We start from the raw sequence: 19,142 nt of genomic DNA on the forward strand, positions 1-19,142 counted from the left end.
CTGGAGGGTCTCCCCTAGAGGTACAGGTTGAAGTGCCTGCATGCTCACTTGATGGCGAGAGCCTCTCTTTCGATCTGGGCACACAGCGTTTCTGTGTGTATGAGTGCTTTGCTAATGGTGCCCATCTTCCGGGTTCCACTTCCTGGGTGACTACATCTCTGAGGCCCTATGGGCTTGCATTCACAAGAAATTCAGTTTGTTTCTTTGGGTAAAAGTAGGCCATCGTTGTCTTGCTCAGAAGGCCCTCCTTTATCGTGTGGAATGCTTCCTCTTCTTGTTGAACCTATGACTGGCAGCCATCAACCTTGGTGAGAGTCCTCGGAGGCTCGGCGATTGTCGTTAGGGAGGAAGGTAGATTGTTGGGCATCCTTTGCATGTGGTGGTCAGATACAGGAGGTAGGGGCTTGTCCTCATACCGCAACGAGGTCCAGAGACTGGCAGGAGACTCAGAGGCAGACAAGCCTCATGATGGCAGCGCTAGGGACATGGTGAGTGCCGCAGCGCTGGCTTACTTATGGGTGTCCGGCCTGCACAGACCGTAGGGCTCAGCAGCAGCATGAAGGCAGGGGCAGCCCACCGTACAGTCAGCTTTCATCTTTATTCTGGTGATCTGGGGTGAGAGCAGGAGTCAGGAAGGCACACAGAGGAGCACCCTCAATGCCAATATGGAAGGGTGACTCGGAACTTCTCAGACACCCTGCACTGTAGTAGGCCCTACTGCTACACAATGATACCCACAACCGCACTGGTAGTTTGGTATGGGTGAAAGACCATGTGCGGCCTATGACCCCGTTATTTTGTAGCATCTAGCCACGCCTGTCCAGAGGATGTGGGTCAGCGTGCTACCACGCGGTGGTCCCGAGTGTCTCACTACATCATGTCCATTACTCTGTTCTGATGCTCTTTGGATGTACAGCGCCACCGTTTTCAATTAGGTATTATGGAGGTCTACTTTCACCTAGCTAAAAATGCTAAAAGCAGCCAAATCTCCAGGTTATCGTCCTGTCAACATGAAGAATTACTGGAGGCGCTAGATCTGGAATTACTGATTCCTAATTTCTTAAAGAACCCTCCCTATATGCAGAGTACTTGCTGCCCCCGGTATCGGTAAACTCTGGGGATACGGAAGCACCAGCCCATGTCCCAGGCCACTCGTAATGAAGGACAGAGGGTGGTAATGTTTGCAACTGATTTGTATGTAGAAAGGGCAAATTATTAATGAGCTGTCCTCAGTTTGGCCCAAAGCATAGAGAAACCAAAGGCTGACAGATGTTACCATCTATCTTATTTACAACAATTGATCATTTTGGATTAAATACTTTGTTTTTACAAGTCGAATCCTTAGTTCCAGCAGAGGGCTGCTGAATGATCTGGATATTTCGGGTGCTGCACTGCTGTTCCCGCAGATTTCGCCTTTGTGTATTTTGGTGTTTTCTTGATCTGAAATAGACTTTGAAAGATATCGGTCAGTATTTGGCTTCCTGAAAATGTAGGGAGCTTTGCCAGAAGAGCGGTGGGGAGCCAGGCATCCTTCTCCTGACCTCTGCGGACTGCTGTTGATATAGAGAAGCTGGCTTTGGTGAGCAGGGCCTGCAGTCGCTAGGCACAGTGGGCTGACTGTTGCATGAGGCAGGTGTAGTTCTGTCAGGGAATGAAAGCATGAGCCAGGCATATTTGTTTGATTAGCACGTGGATACAACTGTGCCTCTCTGAAAATAGACTTCCTAAAATAAAGTTCAATGAAACATCTGTTTTGCTTTCCCTTGAAAATGTGGTTGTGGTTAGGTCTGTTGCCGACTTAATCATGATTTGCTTCCGCTTAGCTCGGTATGCAGTGAACTTAGTGCAGCGTTGCTTGAGGGGACTGTATTCTCATGGTGCTGTACTAACTCTGATGCCTTGACGTTTCTCTACACAGTTGTCAGAATATCAAGCCCAAAATGAATGGGCTACAAAAATGTCAAAGCTAGAATATTTACTGCCAAAATACTGTGAAGGGAGATATACAAAGCTAAGTGCCAATTCTTAATTTTACATTAACGTTCCTTTAAGATAAATATGGTGTAGGTGCATATGTGGAGTAAAGTGCAGTACATTTATACTGACCTATATATACCAACCTTCACAATATTTTTGTAGTCATTATAATGGTTGCAAAGTTTTTCTAACACGATATTTAAAACTGAATATTCCATCAGTACTCCCTGTAGACAAGTGTGTGTCTGTTCTTCTCACTGCTGCACATTAGTGCAGCAAGACGTGTTAAAACCAAATCCCCTTGATACCGTCAGACCATAAATGAGAAAAAGAAAGAAATTACTTGAGTGGAATCACCCTCTGGCCAGCTGGAAGGTACAAGTGATGGAGTTGTGTCTTTATTTTGCAGAGGAGGGATCATGTGGTACCTTTCTTGGTCCCAACAGTGAACTGAAATGGTCCCCTGTAAGCAGGGTGTAAGCCAGAGGTTCTAGAAGAAATCCACAAGGTGACAAATGCAAGTCATCTGCTCTCTTCATCTTTACACCACCAAGTTTATACTCTTTTTTTCTTAAACTCTTTTTATTAAAACCATGCCCATCATACAGTGTATGCAGGCAAAGCATCAACGTTCATAATATTGGCAAGGATTTTGATGGTGGGCGTGTAAAGGGACTGGTCCCTGCAAAATAATCCAGAACTACTTATAATGGTTGGAGGATTAATCATCCACAACGTAATCTTTAATAAGCAAAATCTATTGCTTCATGGCAATCCCGCCTACATCCATTTGGAAAACAACGCCAGTGTCTGTAGCTAAGGTCTATGCCTGCAATGTGTGCTGCGGTCACTCCAGTGAGTGTTATGCTGCAGACACTGCTTCATACTGTTGTGTCAGTAACTGTCATTACCTGTGTGTACTGAGCACTATTGACACTTCTGTGAATTGTTTCATGCCACAGCTTTGTTTAAATGGATGTCAATACTGTGCAATTTTATAGTAGTGCCCTTAACTGATGTTCATATTTGGTGAAAGGCAGCAGGTAAGGCAACCTGAGAACCCCTACTCACAATATTGTGGGCTGTGTGAGAATAGAAGAGGGTGCTCATGTGTACGAAGAAAGTGAAGGTAAGAATGAAGCTCTGATGATACAGCTGTGAACCGAAAGAAACACTGATTGATCGCACCACAGGTCCAAAGTTTTACGGAATGACTGGAAACATTGCCTTCAGGCTTACTCTCGCGTGATCAATCATTTGCCAATGTAACATCTGCTGGACAGCAGGCTGCGGAGCTGCATCCTTCAATTAAATCTCTGCACTCCCTGGAGCCCTTCTGAAAATGTCGAACGGAGTTATCCTTGTTTGAAGTTATCGTGGGACATCACAGCGCTTACCATGTACCTCTGCTGCTGTCTTTAGGAATATGTTGTAGGCCCATGTGATGCCTCCTCTCATGATCACCCACTACTTTCATCGTGTCTTCCTCATTGTGTCGTGTTTTTCAGTCTTTCATCGTGTCTTCTTCATTATCCTCCAGGGACGTTCTCCTGGTTTACATACCACATGCCAGAACGGTATATGTTACATGAATGGCAAACCTATTTAAAAAAGAATTGTCATCACTTAAAAGAAAACCATGCAAATGAGGCAGTTCAAATGATAAAACCCCGCTGGCTTGACCACGAGTAAGCCCTGTTGAATGCAATAATTATCGAACTAGATAAAAATCAGACACTGAGGTGTTCAGAATTTATCAGATGCGGTATATGTCCCTTTTTCTGCCCGTTTGGGAAATAACGTGGTTCTTGGTGTGCACCACACCAAAATCCTCATGTAATTACGAGGTGTGCTAAGCATCACTCCCTTACTTATAATACCTTTTATTTGATAATTTGCTCTCCCCTGAGGCGGAAGCCGGGGGACTCTCCTACTTTTCTTTACTTTTAAAACGCTTTTAAAACGCTTGCCGAGATCGTGATTGTCCGTGCATAGGACTCTCATTTTGTGTATTTTTAAATACAGAACTGGTTGTATAAAACTGTCTTTACCTTTGTGACGAGCGCGCAGTGCATAGCGCGATTGCTGCAGTCACCGACAACAGCGCTGCCCAATTCGGTCACAGTCACGTGAACTGACCCACCTCACCCGCCATCTTGAGGAGGTAAGGGCTGCGCTCTAGTCAATCCAGCCCTCCCGCCCTCTTAGACTACTTAAGGGGCCAATCTTTTCTCACAGGCAAACCTTTTATTTGATAATTTGCTCTCCCCTGAGGCGGAAACCGGGGGACTCTCCTACTTTTCTTTACTTTTAAAACGCTTTTAAAACGCTTGCCGAGATCGTGATTGTCCGTGCATAGGACTCTCATTTTGTGTATTTTTAAATACAGAACTGGTTGTATAAAACTGTCTTTACCTTTGTGACGAGCGCGCAGTGCATAGCGCGATTGCTGCAGTCACCGACAACAGCGCTGCCCAATTCGGTCACAGTCACGTGACCTGACCCACCTCACCCGCCATCTTGAGGAGGTAAGGGCTGCGCTCTAGTCAATCCAGCCCTCCCGCCCTCTTAGACTACTTAAGGGGCCAATCTTTTCTCACAGGCAAACCTTTTATTTGATAATTTGCTCTCCCCTGAGGCGGAAGCCGGGGGACTCTCCTACTTTTCTTTACTTTTAAAACGCTTTTAAAACGCTTGCCGAGATCGTGATTGTCCGTGCATAGGACTCTCATTTTGTGTATTTTTAAATACAGAACTGGTTGTATAAAACTGTCTTTACCTTTGTGACGAGCGCGCAGTGCATAGCGCGATTGCTGCAGTCACCGACAACAGCGCTGCCCAATTCGGTCACAGTCACGTAACCTGACCCACCTCACCCGCCATCTTGAGGAGGTAAGGGCTGCGCTCTAGTCAATCCAGCCCTCCCGCCCTCTTAGACTACTTAAGGGGCCAATCTTTTCTCACAGGCAAACCTTTTATTTGATAATTTGCTCTCCCCTGAGGCGGAAGCCGGGGGACTCTCCTACTTTTCTTTACTTTTAAAACGCTTTTAAAACGCTTGCCGAGATCGTGATTGTCCGTGCATAGGACTCTCATTTTGTGTATTTTTAAATACAGAACTGGTTGTATAAAACTGTCTTTACCTTTGTGACGAGCGCGCAGTGCATAGCGCGATTGCTGCAGTCACCGACAACAGCGCTGCCCAATTCGGTCACAGTCACGTGACCTGACCCACCTCACCCGCCATCTTGAGGAGGTAAGGGCTGCGCTCTAGTCAATCCAGCTCTCCCGCCTTTCCCGCCCCCAGGATGTATAAGACAGGAGGTACACCCCGTCCGCGCAGCGGTCGGGCGCAGCGGGCGCGCCGGCGGCGCGCCAGAGGCAAGCCCGCCTGCGCCCGTCCGCGCCGGGACCGGGCCTAGGGCCACAACCCCTGCCCCACAAAGGTCAGAAGCCGGCATAAAGTACTCCAGCCAAAATCTCCTTGCCCTCAGGCCACCCATAAGTTCTAGCTGCTTAGATATTAATCTCTCAGAGATCCATAAGAATCTCGCCACCCCATGTCCTCACTGTAATTATACAATTCCTCCTCTTTCTAACCCCAATTCTGCAACCAATATTCTGGAGGAAGGAGTCAGCATATCTATAGCCCTCATTAATGCTCGCTCTCTTGGAAAGCATAGGCAGGAGGTCTTTGATCTCATCACCGATTTCAAATTAGATGTATTATTTCTCACAGAAACCTGGACTGACGATACCTCACAGCCTGATCTGGCCATCGCAGTACCAGATGGATACAAAGCCTACTGTCAGGATAGGCCCAAACAAAGAGGAGGTGGACTGGCTGTAATAACCAGAGATTCCTATCCTGTCAGAATAACCCCTATTCCATCTAACTCGTGTGAAGCTATGCAATTTGCCATTAATTCTTCCCCCCAGTTTAATATTAAGGGGATTCTGATATATCGACCCCCAGGATCCAAAGCGGCGTTCCTATCCAGTATCAATTCCATGATGGAATCTGTAGCCACAGAAAGTGCTTTTACAATCCTAGGCGACTTAAATTTTCATCTGGACCTTATTCACCTAACTGACTCTGCTACCCTTATTTCTGATCTTGAAACTCTAGGACTGAAACAACGTGTCATGTCCCCCACCCACCAAGCAGGCCACATTTTGGACCCCATTTTCTCTAATCTAGAAGGCATGCAAATAACAAACATCTTGCCCATGCCCTGGACGGACCACTACGCAATCTTTGCAAAAATAATTACGCACAAGCAGTGCGGTAACAGACCACTCCCTACGCCTAAACAATCCTTTAAAGATTGGAAAAACATGAACCATGACCAATTAGAACTAACACTGGAACACACCCGTCCCACACTGTCTCCAGAGCCCAATTTAGCTCTCCAGCAGTTTTACACCTGGGTGGGCCAGGCTACAAACCAATCAGCCCCTACCAAAGAACTGTCCAGAAACAGATCCAAACCAACTGCCCCCTGGTACAACGATAAATTAAGGGCACAAAAACAAATAAATCGCAATAAGGAACGACAATGGAGAAAGGATTATGATACAGTAAGTAAAATTACCTACAAAGAAGCATTGGCTCTCTATAAAGCCATGATAACAAAAGCAAAAAAAGATTATTACAGTAACCAAATCGAAAACGCCAAAAATTCCAGCAGACAACTGTTCCAAATTACCAAAGTACTATCAGGTAACGCTCCTGATCTTACCCCTCCTCCATCACAATCTTTATGTGATGCTCTTGCTTCCTTTTTCTACCCCAAAGTAGACGATATTTACCAGGCTTTTGCTGCTAATTCACCCTCGCGTACAGTCAATTTCCCTATCCCGTCCCCAGCCAACATATTTCCCAGCTTTCAACCAGTCACCCCAGATCAAATAAAAGCCACATTGTCCTCCATCAAATCAGGATCACCTCTGGACCCCTGCCCACTCTCAGTACTTCGACCGGTAATGGAGGCTATCATACCAGTACTTACCCAGGTCTGCAACTCCATTCTCCTATCAGGCAACTACCCAGATTCCCTTAAAAATACGTTACTAAAACTCCTGTTAAAAAAACCATCCCTTGATAAAAGTGAGCTAAAAAACTATCGTCCCATCGCAAGCCTCCCTTTCATGGCGAAGGTGATTGAAAAAACAATGAATTCCCAGATCTCCGACTTTATAGAAAAACATCATCTCTTGGATAACACCCAGTTCGGATTTAGGAAATTCCATGGGACAGAGACAGCCCTGATCAAGGCTGCGGACGACATCAGGGTAATTAGGGACCAGGGAGGCACAGCCATTCTAGTTTTGCTAGACCTATCTGCAGCCTTCGACACGGTTGACCACACCATCTTGGTCGACCGGGTCAAGGGTTTTGGAATTTGTCACACCGCCAAAAACATAATTGCGTCCTTCCTTGCCAAAAGAACGCAGGCTGTCATCCTAGGACCCTTTCAATCGGCCCAACTCTCAGCCCCATGCGGCGTTCCTCAAGGCTCATCCCTGAGTCCGACACTGTTTAATATCTATGTGTCGGACCTTGCTAAAACCATCAAAGCTCATGGGATGAGCCTAACCTCCTACGCCGATGATACCCAACTAGTGTTGGCAATCAAAGGGGATGGAGATCAAGTGGCCGAACAATTCAAGAAAGGACTCTTAGATATAGGAGACTGGATGTCTACCAACTGTTTAAAGTTGAATTCTGACAAGACCGAGGTACTCATCTTTGGAACACTTCTGCCAGCCTGGCCTTCAAGCTGGTGGCCTGAGACCTTTGGCACGCCTCCCACCCCTGCCACCAAAGTCAGGAACCTTGGCATCATCTTCGATGATGCCCTAAATTTCATGGACCATGCCAATAAAACAGTGTCTTCCGCACACCTGAAACTCAAGATGATCAGGAAAATACATCCTTTCCTTCCTGACTCGGCCATCAAGACACTGGTCACCTCTCTAGTCTTGTCCTCCCTGGACTACTGCAATGGTCTCTTTCTAAACGCTCAATCTAGAGTCATCACCAAACTGCAGACTATTCAAAACGCGGCAGCCCGCCTGCTCGCTGGCAAAACCAAATTCGAATCCATCTCCAACAGCATAAAAGACTTTCACTGGCTCACTGTGCAGAAAAGAATCCAATTCAAATCCCTCTGTATTGTATTCAAGGCACTCAACAATCAAGGCCCCCAGTTTCTAAAAGATCAATTACAAATGCACAAACCCTCCAGAGCCCTAAGGTCAGCCACTCTCAATCAATTAGTCACCCCCCGCACCAAAACTGTCACCTGGGGCGATCGGCGCTTCCTGGTAGCTGCCCCCAAGCTATGGAACACCCTGCCACTCAATATCAAACAAAGCCCCACTCTTCTTCAATTCCGTAAACTCTTGAAGACCTGGTTGTTCACCCAATAATCACTCCTGCTCAGAGTCATTCACAAATAACTGGTTCATAGCGCCAAGACGCCTACGGGTATAAGCAGCGCTTTAGAAATATTAAAAATAAATAAATAAATAAATAAATATAATTGCAATCCCTGTGCCAACAAGTGTGTGTGCGGGTATTGCAGTTCTTAGGGCCACCTGCCTTAGTAGACACCACAAAGAAAGTATTCCACCAGAGTACAATACAAAAAAATATAATTCAAGTAGAAAATTAAACCACAGGATACTAAGCACTTCTCCATCTGTATCAAGTTCATCCCCCACTCAATCACTATGCAATAGTATCCCTAACCCCTTCAACAAAAATATAGAAAAATGTAATAGAGATACTGCACACTGTCCCACTCTTTGTTGCAGCGTACCCTCAAGTGTATTCTTCAGCCACAGTGAGGGGTGGATTGGGACACTCCACAGTGTCACAGCAAATGCACTGGTTCCAGTTGAGACTTAAACCCATGCCTGCACGAGGAATGGCGCATTTCGCAATAGTGAAAAGCAGAGTGGCTGTTTGAAGCAGCCAGTCTGCCTTGAATTGGTAAGTCATAAACAAAACAGATTGACAATACTGTGCAATGATTTGATTTTTACCAAGGGAATGAACTATCTGTCGCTCATCCCATAGACCACTCTTTCAGTCGAGGTATTTATAAAAAATAAATTAGTTTATTTTATTTTTAGTTATGTTTTTCTTTTTCTTTTTAAGTAGGAAAGTTTTTTTGGTTGTAAATACAACATCACATGTATGATTTAACTTGAATCAATTACATTTGTCATATACAATCAAGGAGGATGAAAAGGGACTGATGGGCTGAGAATTTAAGAAAAAAGAAGAAAAAGGAGGCAGAAATGCCAGAGATTGTACATTTAACACATAATACTCGCAGACAACAAATTGACGACAGACAACAAAAGATATATTAGAATTAGAAGGGAAAGAGGGAACTTTTCCTCTCTCAAGAGATGAATTTTTATTACTAGAGGCCCTATCAGGATCCTGTTATTAGTTAAACAGGTGGGCCTACTCCACTAAATGGAAAGATGCACAGATCTAGATTTTATTCAAACAATAGACCATCCAACATTATTACATTCAAAGCATATTTGAAAATCGATTGGTCTATAAAGACAAATAAATCAGAACAAAGGTCGACGTGTTTCGAATCCCTGAGGTTTGAGGGATTCTCTTCAGGACCAAACAACAATATCTGGAAGACATAAATTAAATAACGTACTGTCAGTTATTCGTGTGAGCAACTCTCAACTTACATCCAGCTCTGCATGTGCTCAGTTCATACCTGGATTTTCTCGTAGTATATTCACTTCCGGAGAGCTAGAGAATCGAAAATAGAATAGACTTGTCTACCGGTGTTGAATAAAAATGAGGCTTCTAATAAAGAGTGTCTTATAGTAGTATCACTTACTTGTGTAGTCGATCGGGTTTTGTCCTACTTGAATCGATTTTTAATGTCCATGATTTATTTCTTTGTATAGAGATGTTTTACTCTCTGGAAGAAATGGAAACGCTCATGAGTTCGTTTTTAAAAAAATGGCGTTTCGGTGCATAAATCGTCAGCTTTGTGAGCGGGGGAAATAGTCCGTGATTGCGTTGGTGAGCCTAATGCCATATCTTGTTGCAAAGGGGACTTTTTACGGGATGGTGATTTGACTTAAATAATGTACATTCGAGTAACCTTGGTTGCGTGTTGACTGACGGCAATAACATTGAAAAACAATACTGCGTCGCTGTATACTAGTTTACAGGTACTAGTTAGTGTAGCTAACAGGCATAGCATTATGAGCTAAATAATCCTTATGGCACAATGGCTTGCGGGTTTACCTTGAATCCTTTTCGGTATCCTCCTTAGTATGGTGCCGCGATCAGTGCAGGCGCCATTCAGTTAACTTTTTCCGGGTCAGCTTATTTGAAAGGAAGTCGTATTTGCAATGTTTACACGCTAATTTTGCCGCGAGTTGTAGTTTTGTCACCGTGATCCGGGAGATTTTAACAGGGTTGTCTGACTGTTGTCTGCATTTATTCTGGTTCGTGCTGGTCACTCAATTGTGAGGATTTTTTGAGTTGGTGAAACAGTATCGTATTGCGTTTTGCGCATAAACTTTCATGTTTAAAGATGATTCTTAGTTGACAGGTATATGTGCTAGTAAAGCTGGGATTTGTAGTTTGGGCTACATTTCATTCCGTGGACAGATAAATCTATAGTTAGCAATATGAATCTGCTCAGCTATTGCGTCGCTCTCGCGCTGGTGTATATTAGTAAATCACAATGTGATTTAATGCAATTATGTTTTTGAGTTAATGTCCTTGTTCACAATGGTAATCGTCTGATATAAAACAGAGATCTTTAGTGAACAACAGATTATTTATTAAAGCTTCAAAGATGGTATAATTCTGACATCTCATTTAGACCTCGAATGGTGGTGTTAAATTTAAGAATAAGCATCGCCTCTCGCTGTCTCAATTTGAATTGGTAAGTCGGCGGCAACCCGGCCTGTGATCAAAAGAGGGGAGTGGGGGCCAGTGGCGTAACAAACCGTGAGGGGGCCCCCCTGCAGGGTAAGTTAAGGGGCCCCCTCCGGACTCAATCTAGAGCTCCACAGCAGAAGTACGGTGCTGACGGGGCCTCCGGGAGTTGCAGAGGTGAAGACTCTTCTGCGCTAAACCGTCGGGCGGAGACTGGATTCAATCCATTCCGCTTCCAGAGACATCACGCTTGATGTCTCTGGAAGCGGAATGGATTGAATCCTGTCTCCGCCCGACGGTTTAGCGCAGAAGAGTCTTCACCTCTGCAACTCCCGAACTTCTCCCGGGTTGTCTCCGTCTACATGAATCTGCAATTGCGCGCAGCAATTAATTAAGAGATGGTGAGCAGTTTCACTCACCGGCCTCCCACCGTTCCACGGGCGCCCTGATTCATGATTCCTCCTCATTCTGCATCCACATTCAAGCTCAGACTTAATTCACTTGATGTGCAGTTAATCTCCACTCCTGCAGCCCCTGTGCGCGTTGTGCAGTGAAGACCATACCCAGTCCCCGTCCTGAGGAGAACCTTTCAATATCTACGGTTCGAAACGCGTTGACTCCCAGCCTGTGACAAGAAAGAAGGGTGCAGCTAGGGAATAAGTGACACCACTGTAGTGGGCCCTTGCTGGCAATCCAAAAAACACTTTATCACAGGTTTTGTGAGACAGGCAGGCAGTCTTATTCCATCCTTAGTTCCGCCTGTCCACTGGTATTTAAGTTCAAGGACTGGTTCTTTTTGCCTAATACGTTTTTTTGTTTAAATGTCTTTCATGTTGCAATTTGTTTTGTATGTAATAACTATGTAATAAGTTGTATTTTGGTGTCATGAATTTTGAGTATCCACTGTGAACTTTTTTACACTTGTACATATTGCGCAAACAATTGTATGTTGTTGATTCGACTGTTGTGACAGGATTTTCCTTTGAAGACATATGGATGAATTTATGAAACTCAATTAAAAATGAAAATAAAATATTTTGTAATATAATACGTGTGGTTCATGCAGCACAAACTGGCTGTGTGTGTCCTTGTTCTGTTTAGCAATTGTTGAGGTCCAGGCTGGTCAGTTGTAGGATCCAAAACCTTATTTTGTTCATAACATTGACATCATGCCATGATAACATTATCATCTAGCCCTAAGCTTTGACACAAGTCTATCTTTATGCCATAACATTCAGCGCAATCACTGGTGCATTAGCTACCACTGTATATTGTCACAATTCTACATGAGAGCCTGCAATATCCATTGCAGGCTCCCAAGTACTATATATCCAGTGTCCTTATTACAGTCTTTTTATCACTTCTGTATTAACTGTAATAAAAAAATATTATAGCTGCTCAACTGTAACAATTTATCACAGTGTACCTTGGATGCCATGAAGAAGTTTGTCTGGCCCCTGCCTGAATGCCTGACCATTCTTTAGGGTGGTGCTTCGGCACCCCCCAAACTCGTACCTCAGTCCTCTGACCAGGACTGTCCAGTGCTTGCAGACCTGGGATCTGTAACACTTTAAGTTCCTCTGGGGCAACCCCACATCTCTCAGGCCTGTCTTTCCTCTTTTTGTGTTTTACTGTCTGTTTGTTTGGCTCTTTTGCTTTTTGCTGTCTCTATTTCTGTGCCTCTGGTCTCTTTTCTGTTTTACTCTCATTTGCTTTGAGCCTTTTTCCCTCTCTTTACCCCAGTCTGCTCTCTCCCACCCTTTCCATCCCCTTTGCTCTCCTCACGAGTGCCACTAGCCCTTTCCACCACCTTCTCCTCCCCCCCTCACTGAGGCCTTCTTATTGGCAACTCCAGCACAGACGAACCATTGAAGGAGGTTGCCTGGCACATGTCTGACCCTTCTGCTGGCTGTAATTCAGCAATCGACCACCCCCTTTCTTGCTTTGCCAACCGAGACACTATGGCCCTTGTGGACCTGTGGTACTTTCAGCCCTGTCCACGCCGAGCTGACTCCAATCTCTCCCTGCTCTGTCTTTGCTCGTTTGCTTTTTACTGTCTCTCTTTTTGTGTTACTGTGTCTCTTTTGTTCCGTTTCTCTTTGTTGCTGTCTTTTGCTTTGTGCTTTTTTCCCTCTCCTTGTCCCACTCCACTCTTTTCCCATCATTTCCACCCCATGTAAGCTCTGCTAGCATCTCTCACTGCCTTCTCTGCCACTCTCCATGAGTCCTTCTTACCATTCTGCCGGGTGATGCTCCAGCTCCTCACCCCACCATCTCAGTCCTCCGACAAGGACGTTTGTCTTTTTTCTTTTGTTTTTTATTGTATTTTGCACGTCTATGTCTCTTGTACTTTTACTTGGTGCCTTTAAACCCCTATATATTTCCCACCCTTTCTACCCCTTTCATGCTCCATGAGAATGCTTCTAGCCCTGTCCATCACCTTCTCCTCCCCCTTTCCAAGGCCTTCTTAATGGCAACCTCATGTGGATGGAGAGTTAGTGCACCAAAGTCAAGTCCATTTGCGCCCATCGTTTCCTCAACTGGGCCTAGCGCTAAGCCCCTGGTCTTCCGGCCATCAATCAAAGCTGCCTTAGGTGCAACTTTTCCTGAAACTCTCTGTACCCTCAACCCTCGATGCTCATTACTGCAATGAGCCTGGACATCCATCACCCATAAAAAAGCCTATTCCCTTGCCCAAACTACCACTTCTCTTGTCCTACCTCCAAAACCACTGACAGCTCCAATCCCCACACACACAACAGCACAAACGCCTCCATCGCCACCCAGAACACACAACCCACCCAAAACTGCCTGCTCCTACACACCTGCTCCCTTACCAATCACACCATAGAAGTCTGGAACTTCCTGAGCAACCCTGTCCAGGCCATCTATTCCTCCCAGAAACTTGGCTTAACCCAGATTATGCCATGGATAAAGCAGTGACCACACCTCTTGTAACATAAGACAGAAACCGGACGCGACCCTGCCATCATCTACAATGAGGAAATCATCTGTTCCATTAGCTCAGCACATACCACCAACTTGCTGGAACACATGTCATCAGCACCTCGCTCTCCCCGATCCTAAGAGGAATTCTACTCTATCTCCTTCCCTGGACACAGATCCCACTTCAGCTGTGCCCTTGCAGACCTCATTGCGACTCTGGCCCTCACATCAACATCCTTCATCCTGCTTGACGATGTTAGCTTCCATCCAGAGCATCAGACCAGACCCCACTCCACCACTCTCTTTGAGTCCTGGACTACCTGAGTATCTTGAACCTCACCCAGCGGGTGAACAACTTCACTCATGCAACGGTAAATCCCCTCGACCCCATCTCCACAAACTTCTCCAACATCAAGGTAGACAAACCAACCCCTCCTATGTTATGTTATGTTAAAATGGATTTGTAGAGCGCACAGTTACTCTACAGAGTATCCCGGAACTGAGACAGAAAAAAACAGATGCAAGGGGGAAAGAAAACAAAACAAAACCCAAGGGTGAACGGTTATATTGCTTGCTGGAACAGCCAGGTTTTCAATTGTTTCCTGAACGCAAGTAGGTTCGTGGTTTGCCTAAGCGGAAGAGGCAGCTTGTTCCAGAGTCCAGTCACTTGCACTTGGAAAGAGTGACCCCCTCTGCGGGCTCTGAGATACTTTGGGGTGACCATAAGATGGTGATGTGCAGATCTGAGAGATCTGCCAGGTACATAAAAGGAGACTCTTCTGCGGATGTACTTCGCTCCCTTACCGTGCAGAGCCTTGAAAGCCAGGACCAGAGCTTTGAAGCGTATTCTGCTATGGACAGGCAGCCAGTGCAGATTCTTTGGATGATGGGAAGTCCGGTCTCTGGGACCAAGGCTCAAAACAGCCCTGGCTGCCGCGTTCTGTGCCACCTGTAGTCTGTAATAAAAATAGAAACCTCCAGAGCATTTTCAAGAGACCGAAGCAAGTACCAGCGGCCGACTTAAACTGAGGTACCATAGACAGTCCTGACTGCTTCCTGGGGAGAAGACATGTCTTGGGGCCACCATTGTTTCCAGGCGTCCAACGGGGAGGAGCCGAAGAAGATGATTTCGGACTTGTCTGTGTTACATTTCAGATGATTATGTTTGAATCAGGCAAAAGTTTCTTTCAGACACTTGTTGACACTCCTCTCCCTTCTTACAGGTGAACAACTGTTGGGTGTCGTTGGCGTACAATATTATTTTGACCTCGTTCTCCTCAGCCAGGGTAGCCACGGGGGCCATGTACAGATTAAAAAGTACATGGCTCAAGATAAATGTGTCCTACCTGAACATACCACTCCCTCATTCACTTTATTATGCACCTTCCACAACATCCCAGAACCACCAACACCCGGACTGCCTGGTGACACTGGAAAAAAATCTCTGGGACGTATGCATCTCAATGCTCTGGTCTTGATACCCCCCACTACACTGACCTAACATGCGTGCTGTGAACCTCAACCCATGGTTCACGTCCTGTGCGCCTTAAAGCACCACCCCATACCTCTCCCCAAGCCGCAGGCCAACAGGTACACAGAGGACTTTAAATCACAAAGTGTCACTGCAAGCAACAGGAATGACAGTGCTGCCACTCCCCTGAAAACACTAACAACACTACAAATCAGCCCTCTCGATCTACCACCAGTGCATCAAAGCCACCACCCACTTATCTTTCACCAAACAGATTCACAACAGCTCAAACTCCATCAAAGAAATCTTCACCATCATGAGGGAATTCATGTGCCGCTTTACCGGCGCCATGACCATCACCCATTCCCAGGACCTCTGCAATCAACTATCTAAATACTTTTTAGAAAGAAACAGAGCATTCTACAACAACTTCACCCCTCAACCGAGCCTCTCCTCTCTCGATGTCCTGCATTTTGAGGATAACAATACCCTGGAAACCAACCTGATCACTAGGCCAGCCATAACCATACGAAATCCGCTCCCACCATGGGCTCCATCCACTCAAGAGCTCCCTCAGACCTGTGCCCATACTTAATTTTCACCAAAGTCCTCAACCCCACATGCGCAGTTCTCACACCCATACTAAATGTATTACTCTCCACCACCACCTACCCGGGCTCTCGAAAGCCTGCCTCCACCCCACCACTCCTCAGGAAACCCTTGGCAGACCCACTGACCATGGTCAACTACAGGCCCATTTCGTTCCTTCATCAACCAGCTAAAGTCCTGAAAAATCTCATCAGCTCCAGCCTTGCGAACTACCTCAACTCAAACTACCTCCTGGAATATTCCCAATTGGGCATATGATCCAACCACACCACAGCACAGAGACAGCCCTCATCATAGCTACCGATGACATCCACCTCATCATGGACAAAGGTGACACAGCAGCCCTCATTCTCCTAGACCACCTGGCAGCATTTTACACTGTCCCCCACCCCTTCCTCATCCACTGTCTCCATGAGGTCAGAATCTGTGGACCGACACTATGATGGATCAGCTCCTTCATCTTCAGATGCACCAAGTCAGTCAGCCTAGCCCCTTACCTGTCTGACACCAACAATCTGATCTGCAGTGTCTTCCAAGGCTCCTCCTGTAACCCCACCCTGTTCAATGCCAACATGGTCCCCCTTGCTAGCAAGATTTGGTCACATGGTTTCTGCATCATTTCTTACTCAGCCAACATATAGTTCATTCTCTCCCTATTTGAAGACACTCCCACCACCCCAGAACACTTCGTCAGGTGCATATCTTCAGGAGCACACTGGGTGATCAGGGACTACCTCAAACTTAGGACAAAACCTAAGTGGTTCTAGTTGGCAAAGGCACTTCTCTCTGGTGCCCGAACTCTTGGCCCAGCAAGCTAGGACTGACTCTCCACCCCTCCAATGCTGCCAGGAACATGGGCATCATGTTTCACACCAGAATCTTTGTCCACCCAGGTCAATGCGTTAGTATCTACCCTTTTCCACACCCTCAAACTGCACAGAAAAATCTAAAATCATGCCCTATGGACGTCCACAGATCGGTCACGCAAGCTCTCATCACCTGTAGGCTTGACTACTGCAATGGTCTTCACATAAGCCTCACAGCCTAACTCGCCAAAAGACTACAAGTAGTATAGAACACAGCCGCCACATTCACACTCAACCTACTTCATCGCACTCAAATATCCAAACACCTCCAATACCTCCTTTAGCCCCCATTCCACAAGTGCCCTCTTTTCAATCTCCTCACACACACGCAGAGCTTTATTGATTTCTTTTTGAAACTTGTAAAGCGCGCAAATGCCCAAAGGCGTCTTGGCGCTATGGGCGTGACAGAGAGAGGCAGAATTATTGATTAAACAGCCAGGTCTTTATTTTTCTTCTGAAAGCCAACAAGGTTTGGCAAGATCTGATCTCCAAAGATCTTCCTCAGCAACTGTATCCTTTTTCATACCCCATCCAGACACCTCCACTTAACCAGCCTGCTCTTCGTCCACGTCCCCTGCATACATCGATGCAAAGCTGGAGGTCGTGATTTCTCCTACATCTCCCCCAAACCCTGTAACAAGCTCCCCTACCAACCACTGAATCAGTCCTTGGATTCTGCAAGAAACTAAAAACCTGGCTCTTCCAATATTCTACCATAGACAGGCCATATCATCGCATCATAAGGTACCAGGATACTCTCCCATGTGATATCATCGCCCTACAAATCTGTATCGCATAACATGACATGACCAGGCCCGGACTGCCCTTTTTTCCCACTGGCCTTTTTCACGGTATATTGGAGTCTTTGTAGGAAAGTTCTTAGTGAAGGGGGCCGCTGCTGGCACTTTCTTCAGGTCCCTCAGGAAATTAGAGAAAGCACAGGGGAGGCTTTAGGAAAAGGAGAAAGAAGGAGAAGAAAAAATGAGAGTGAAAGAGTGTGGAAGAAAGGAGCAGGGCTGGGTTGAACATTTTTGCCAGAGCTGCTTTTAGCTCCTAGTCCGGCCCTGACCATACAGCAGCTGCTCTAAGCAAAGCAATACATGGGGGCATTCATTTATGGTCTATGATTCAACATTTATTTATTTATAAAGTTTTATATAGCTAGCCCTAAACACAGTCATGAATCCAGGCTCACTTTAGTTAGTTCTGAATATTACTATGATTTTGTGAAATGTCATTTACACAGATATCAGCACAGCCCTCCAACGTCTGCATAACTATACCATATTTTCTTACAGATGTTGAAAAAAATCCCCTCCCTTATTTCTTTCATTACACTCCATTACTCTCAATACTAACAGTATCTCTTTTCTATTCAGTTTCAGATAAGCACCAATTCAAGCCAGAGCAGATGCTGTATCGGTTCCGCTATGATGATGGAACTTACTATCCAAGAAGTGGAATGCAAGAGGTGATTTCCAAGGTATGTCATTCATTTCACCTGTTTTGTATTTGTGATGTTCTAAGTAATCCCACTCACACCCCCTTCTTCAGCCCACATGGATTTTTTATTTTTGCAATTACCATGCCACACACCCAGGAACGAGCTGCACATCCCTGTCCATCTGCCACCGTTCCTTCTAGGGTGCAGATGAGATCTCAGTGGTGTTGATCGGTTTACATGTGCATATTATAAATATTAATATGACTCTTCACCTTTCTGAATAAAAATGATATGAGTGGAATTACGTGACTGGAATTCGTGTGTCTCGGGGTAGAGCTGTGTAAGGTGAAATCTATTTTAGAATTGCATTCATATTCCTGGTCTAGGCATGCTACAACAACAATACATTTATACAACAACAACATCACATTTATAAGACACAATACACACGTTTCCTAGAACCGCCCCAGGTGAGTGGCAGGGAATATTGCGGTGAAACATAAAGGCTCTTGTGGAGAAGAGAGACTCTGTGTCCTCTTGCAGGAGGCTCTATTAGAAGTCCTGCCAGTGCCAACTCCTAACCCACTTCACCCGAGTAGTCACTGTAGTGCCTACCCCTTCTTTGGGTGGAAGCAGATGAAAACAGGGAGAACGTATTGCAGTGCCATTGTTCCAGGTTACTAAGGGCAAGTTGAATGGTACTAGCAACAATCCTTGTTAACAATGGATGATGATACATGCAAGCACAGAGTGTAACAACTGAGTATTTGTTGTTTTTACATCTGTTAACACTTTATGCTAAAATACAGTGTTGGTATATACCAGGGTGACTCACTGTCTTTGGGCCCAGGTGATTGTATGATCTAAAACTCACCCTGCAAGTAT

At 45.5% G+C, this 19,142-nt stretch overlaps 1 protein-coding gene across 2 annotated transcripts in view; it reads left to right on the forward strand.

The window, feature by feature from the left end:
- Positions 1-19,142, forward strand: part of PREX2 (phosphatidylinositol-3,4,5-trisphosphate dependent Rac exchange factor 2) — a 1,248,069-nt gene that overhangs the window by 383,621 nt on the left and 845,306 nt on the right. For both annotated transcript variants that reach the window (XM_086965847.1, XM_086965848.1), the window contains exon 12: positions 18,193-18,296. In XM_086965847.1, coding sequence (XP_086821973.1) covers positions 18,193-18,296 — 104 coding nt within the window. The remainder of the gene's footprint in view (positions 1-18,192; positions 18,297-19,142) is intronic.

The sequence above is a fragment of the Lissotriton vulgaris genome, chromosome 4_1, assembly GCF_964263255.1.
Source record: "Lissotriton vulgaris chromosome 4_1, aLisVul1.2, whole genome shotgun sequence".
NCBI lineage: Eukaryota > Metazoa > Chordata > Amphibia > Caudata > Salamandridae > Lissotriton > Lissotriton vulgaris.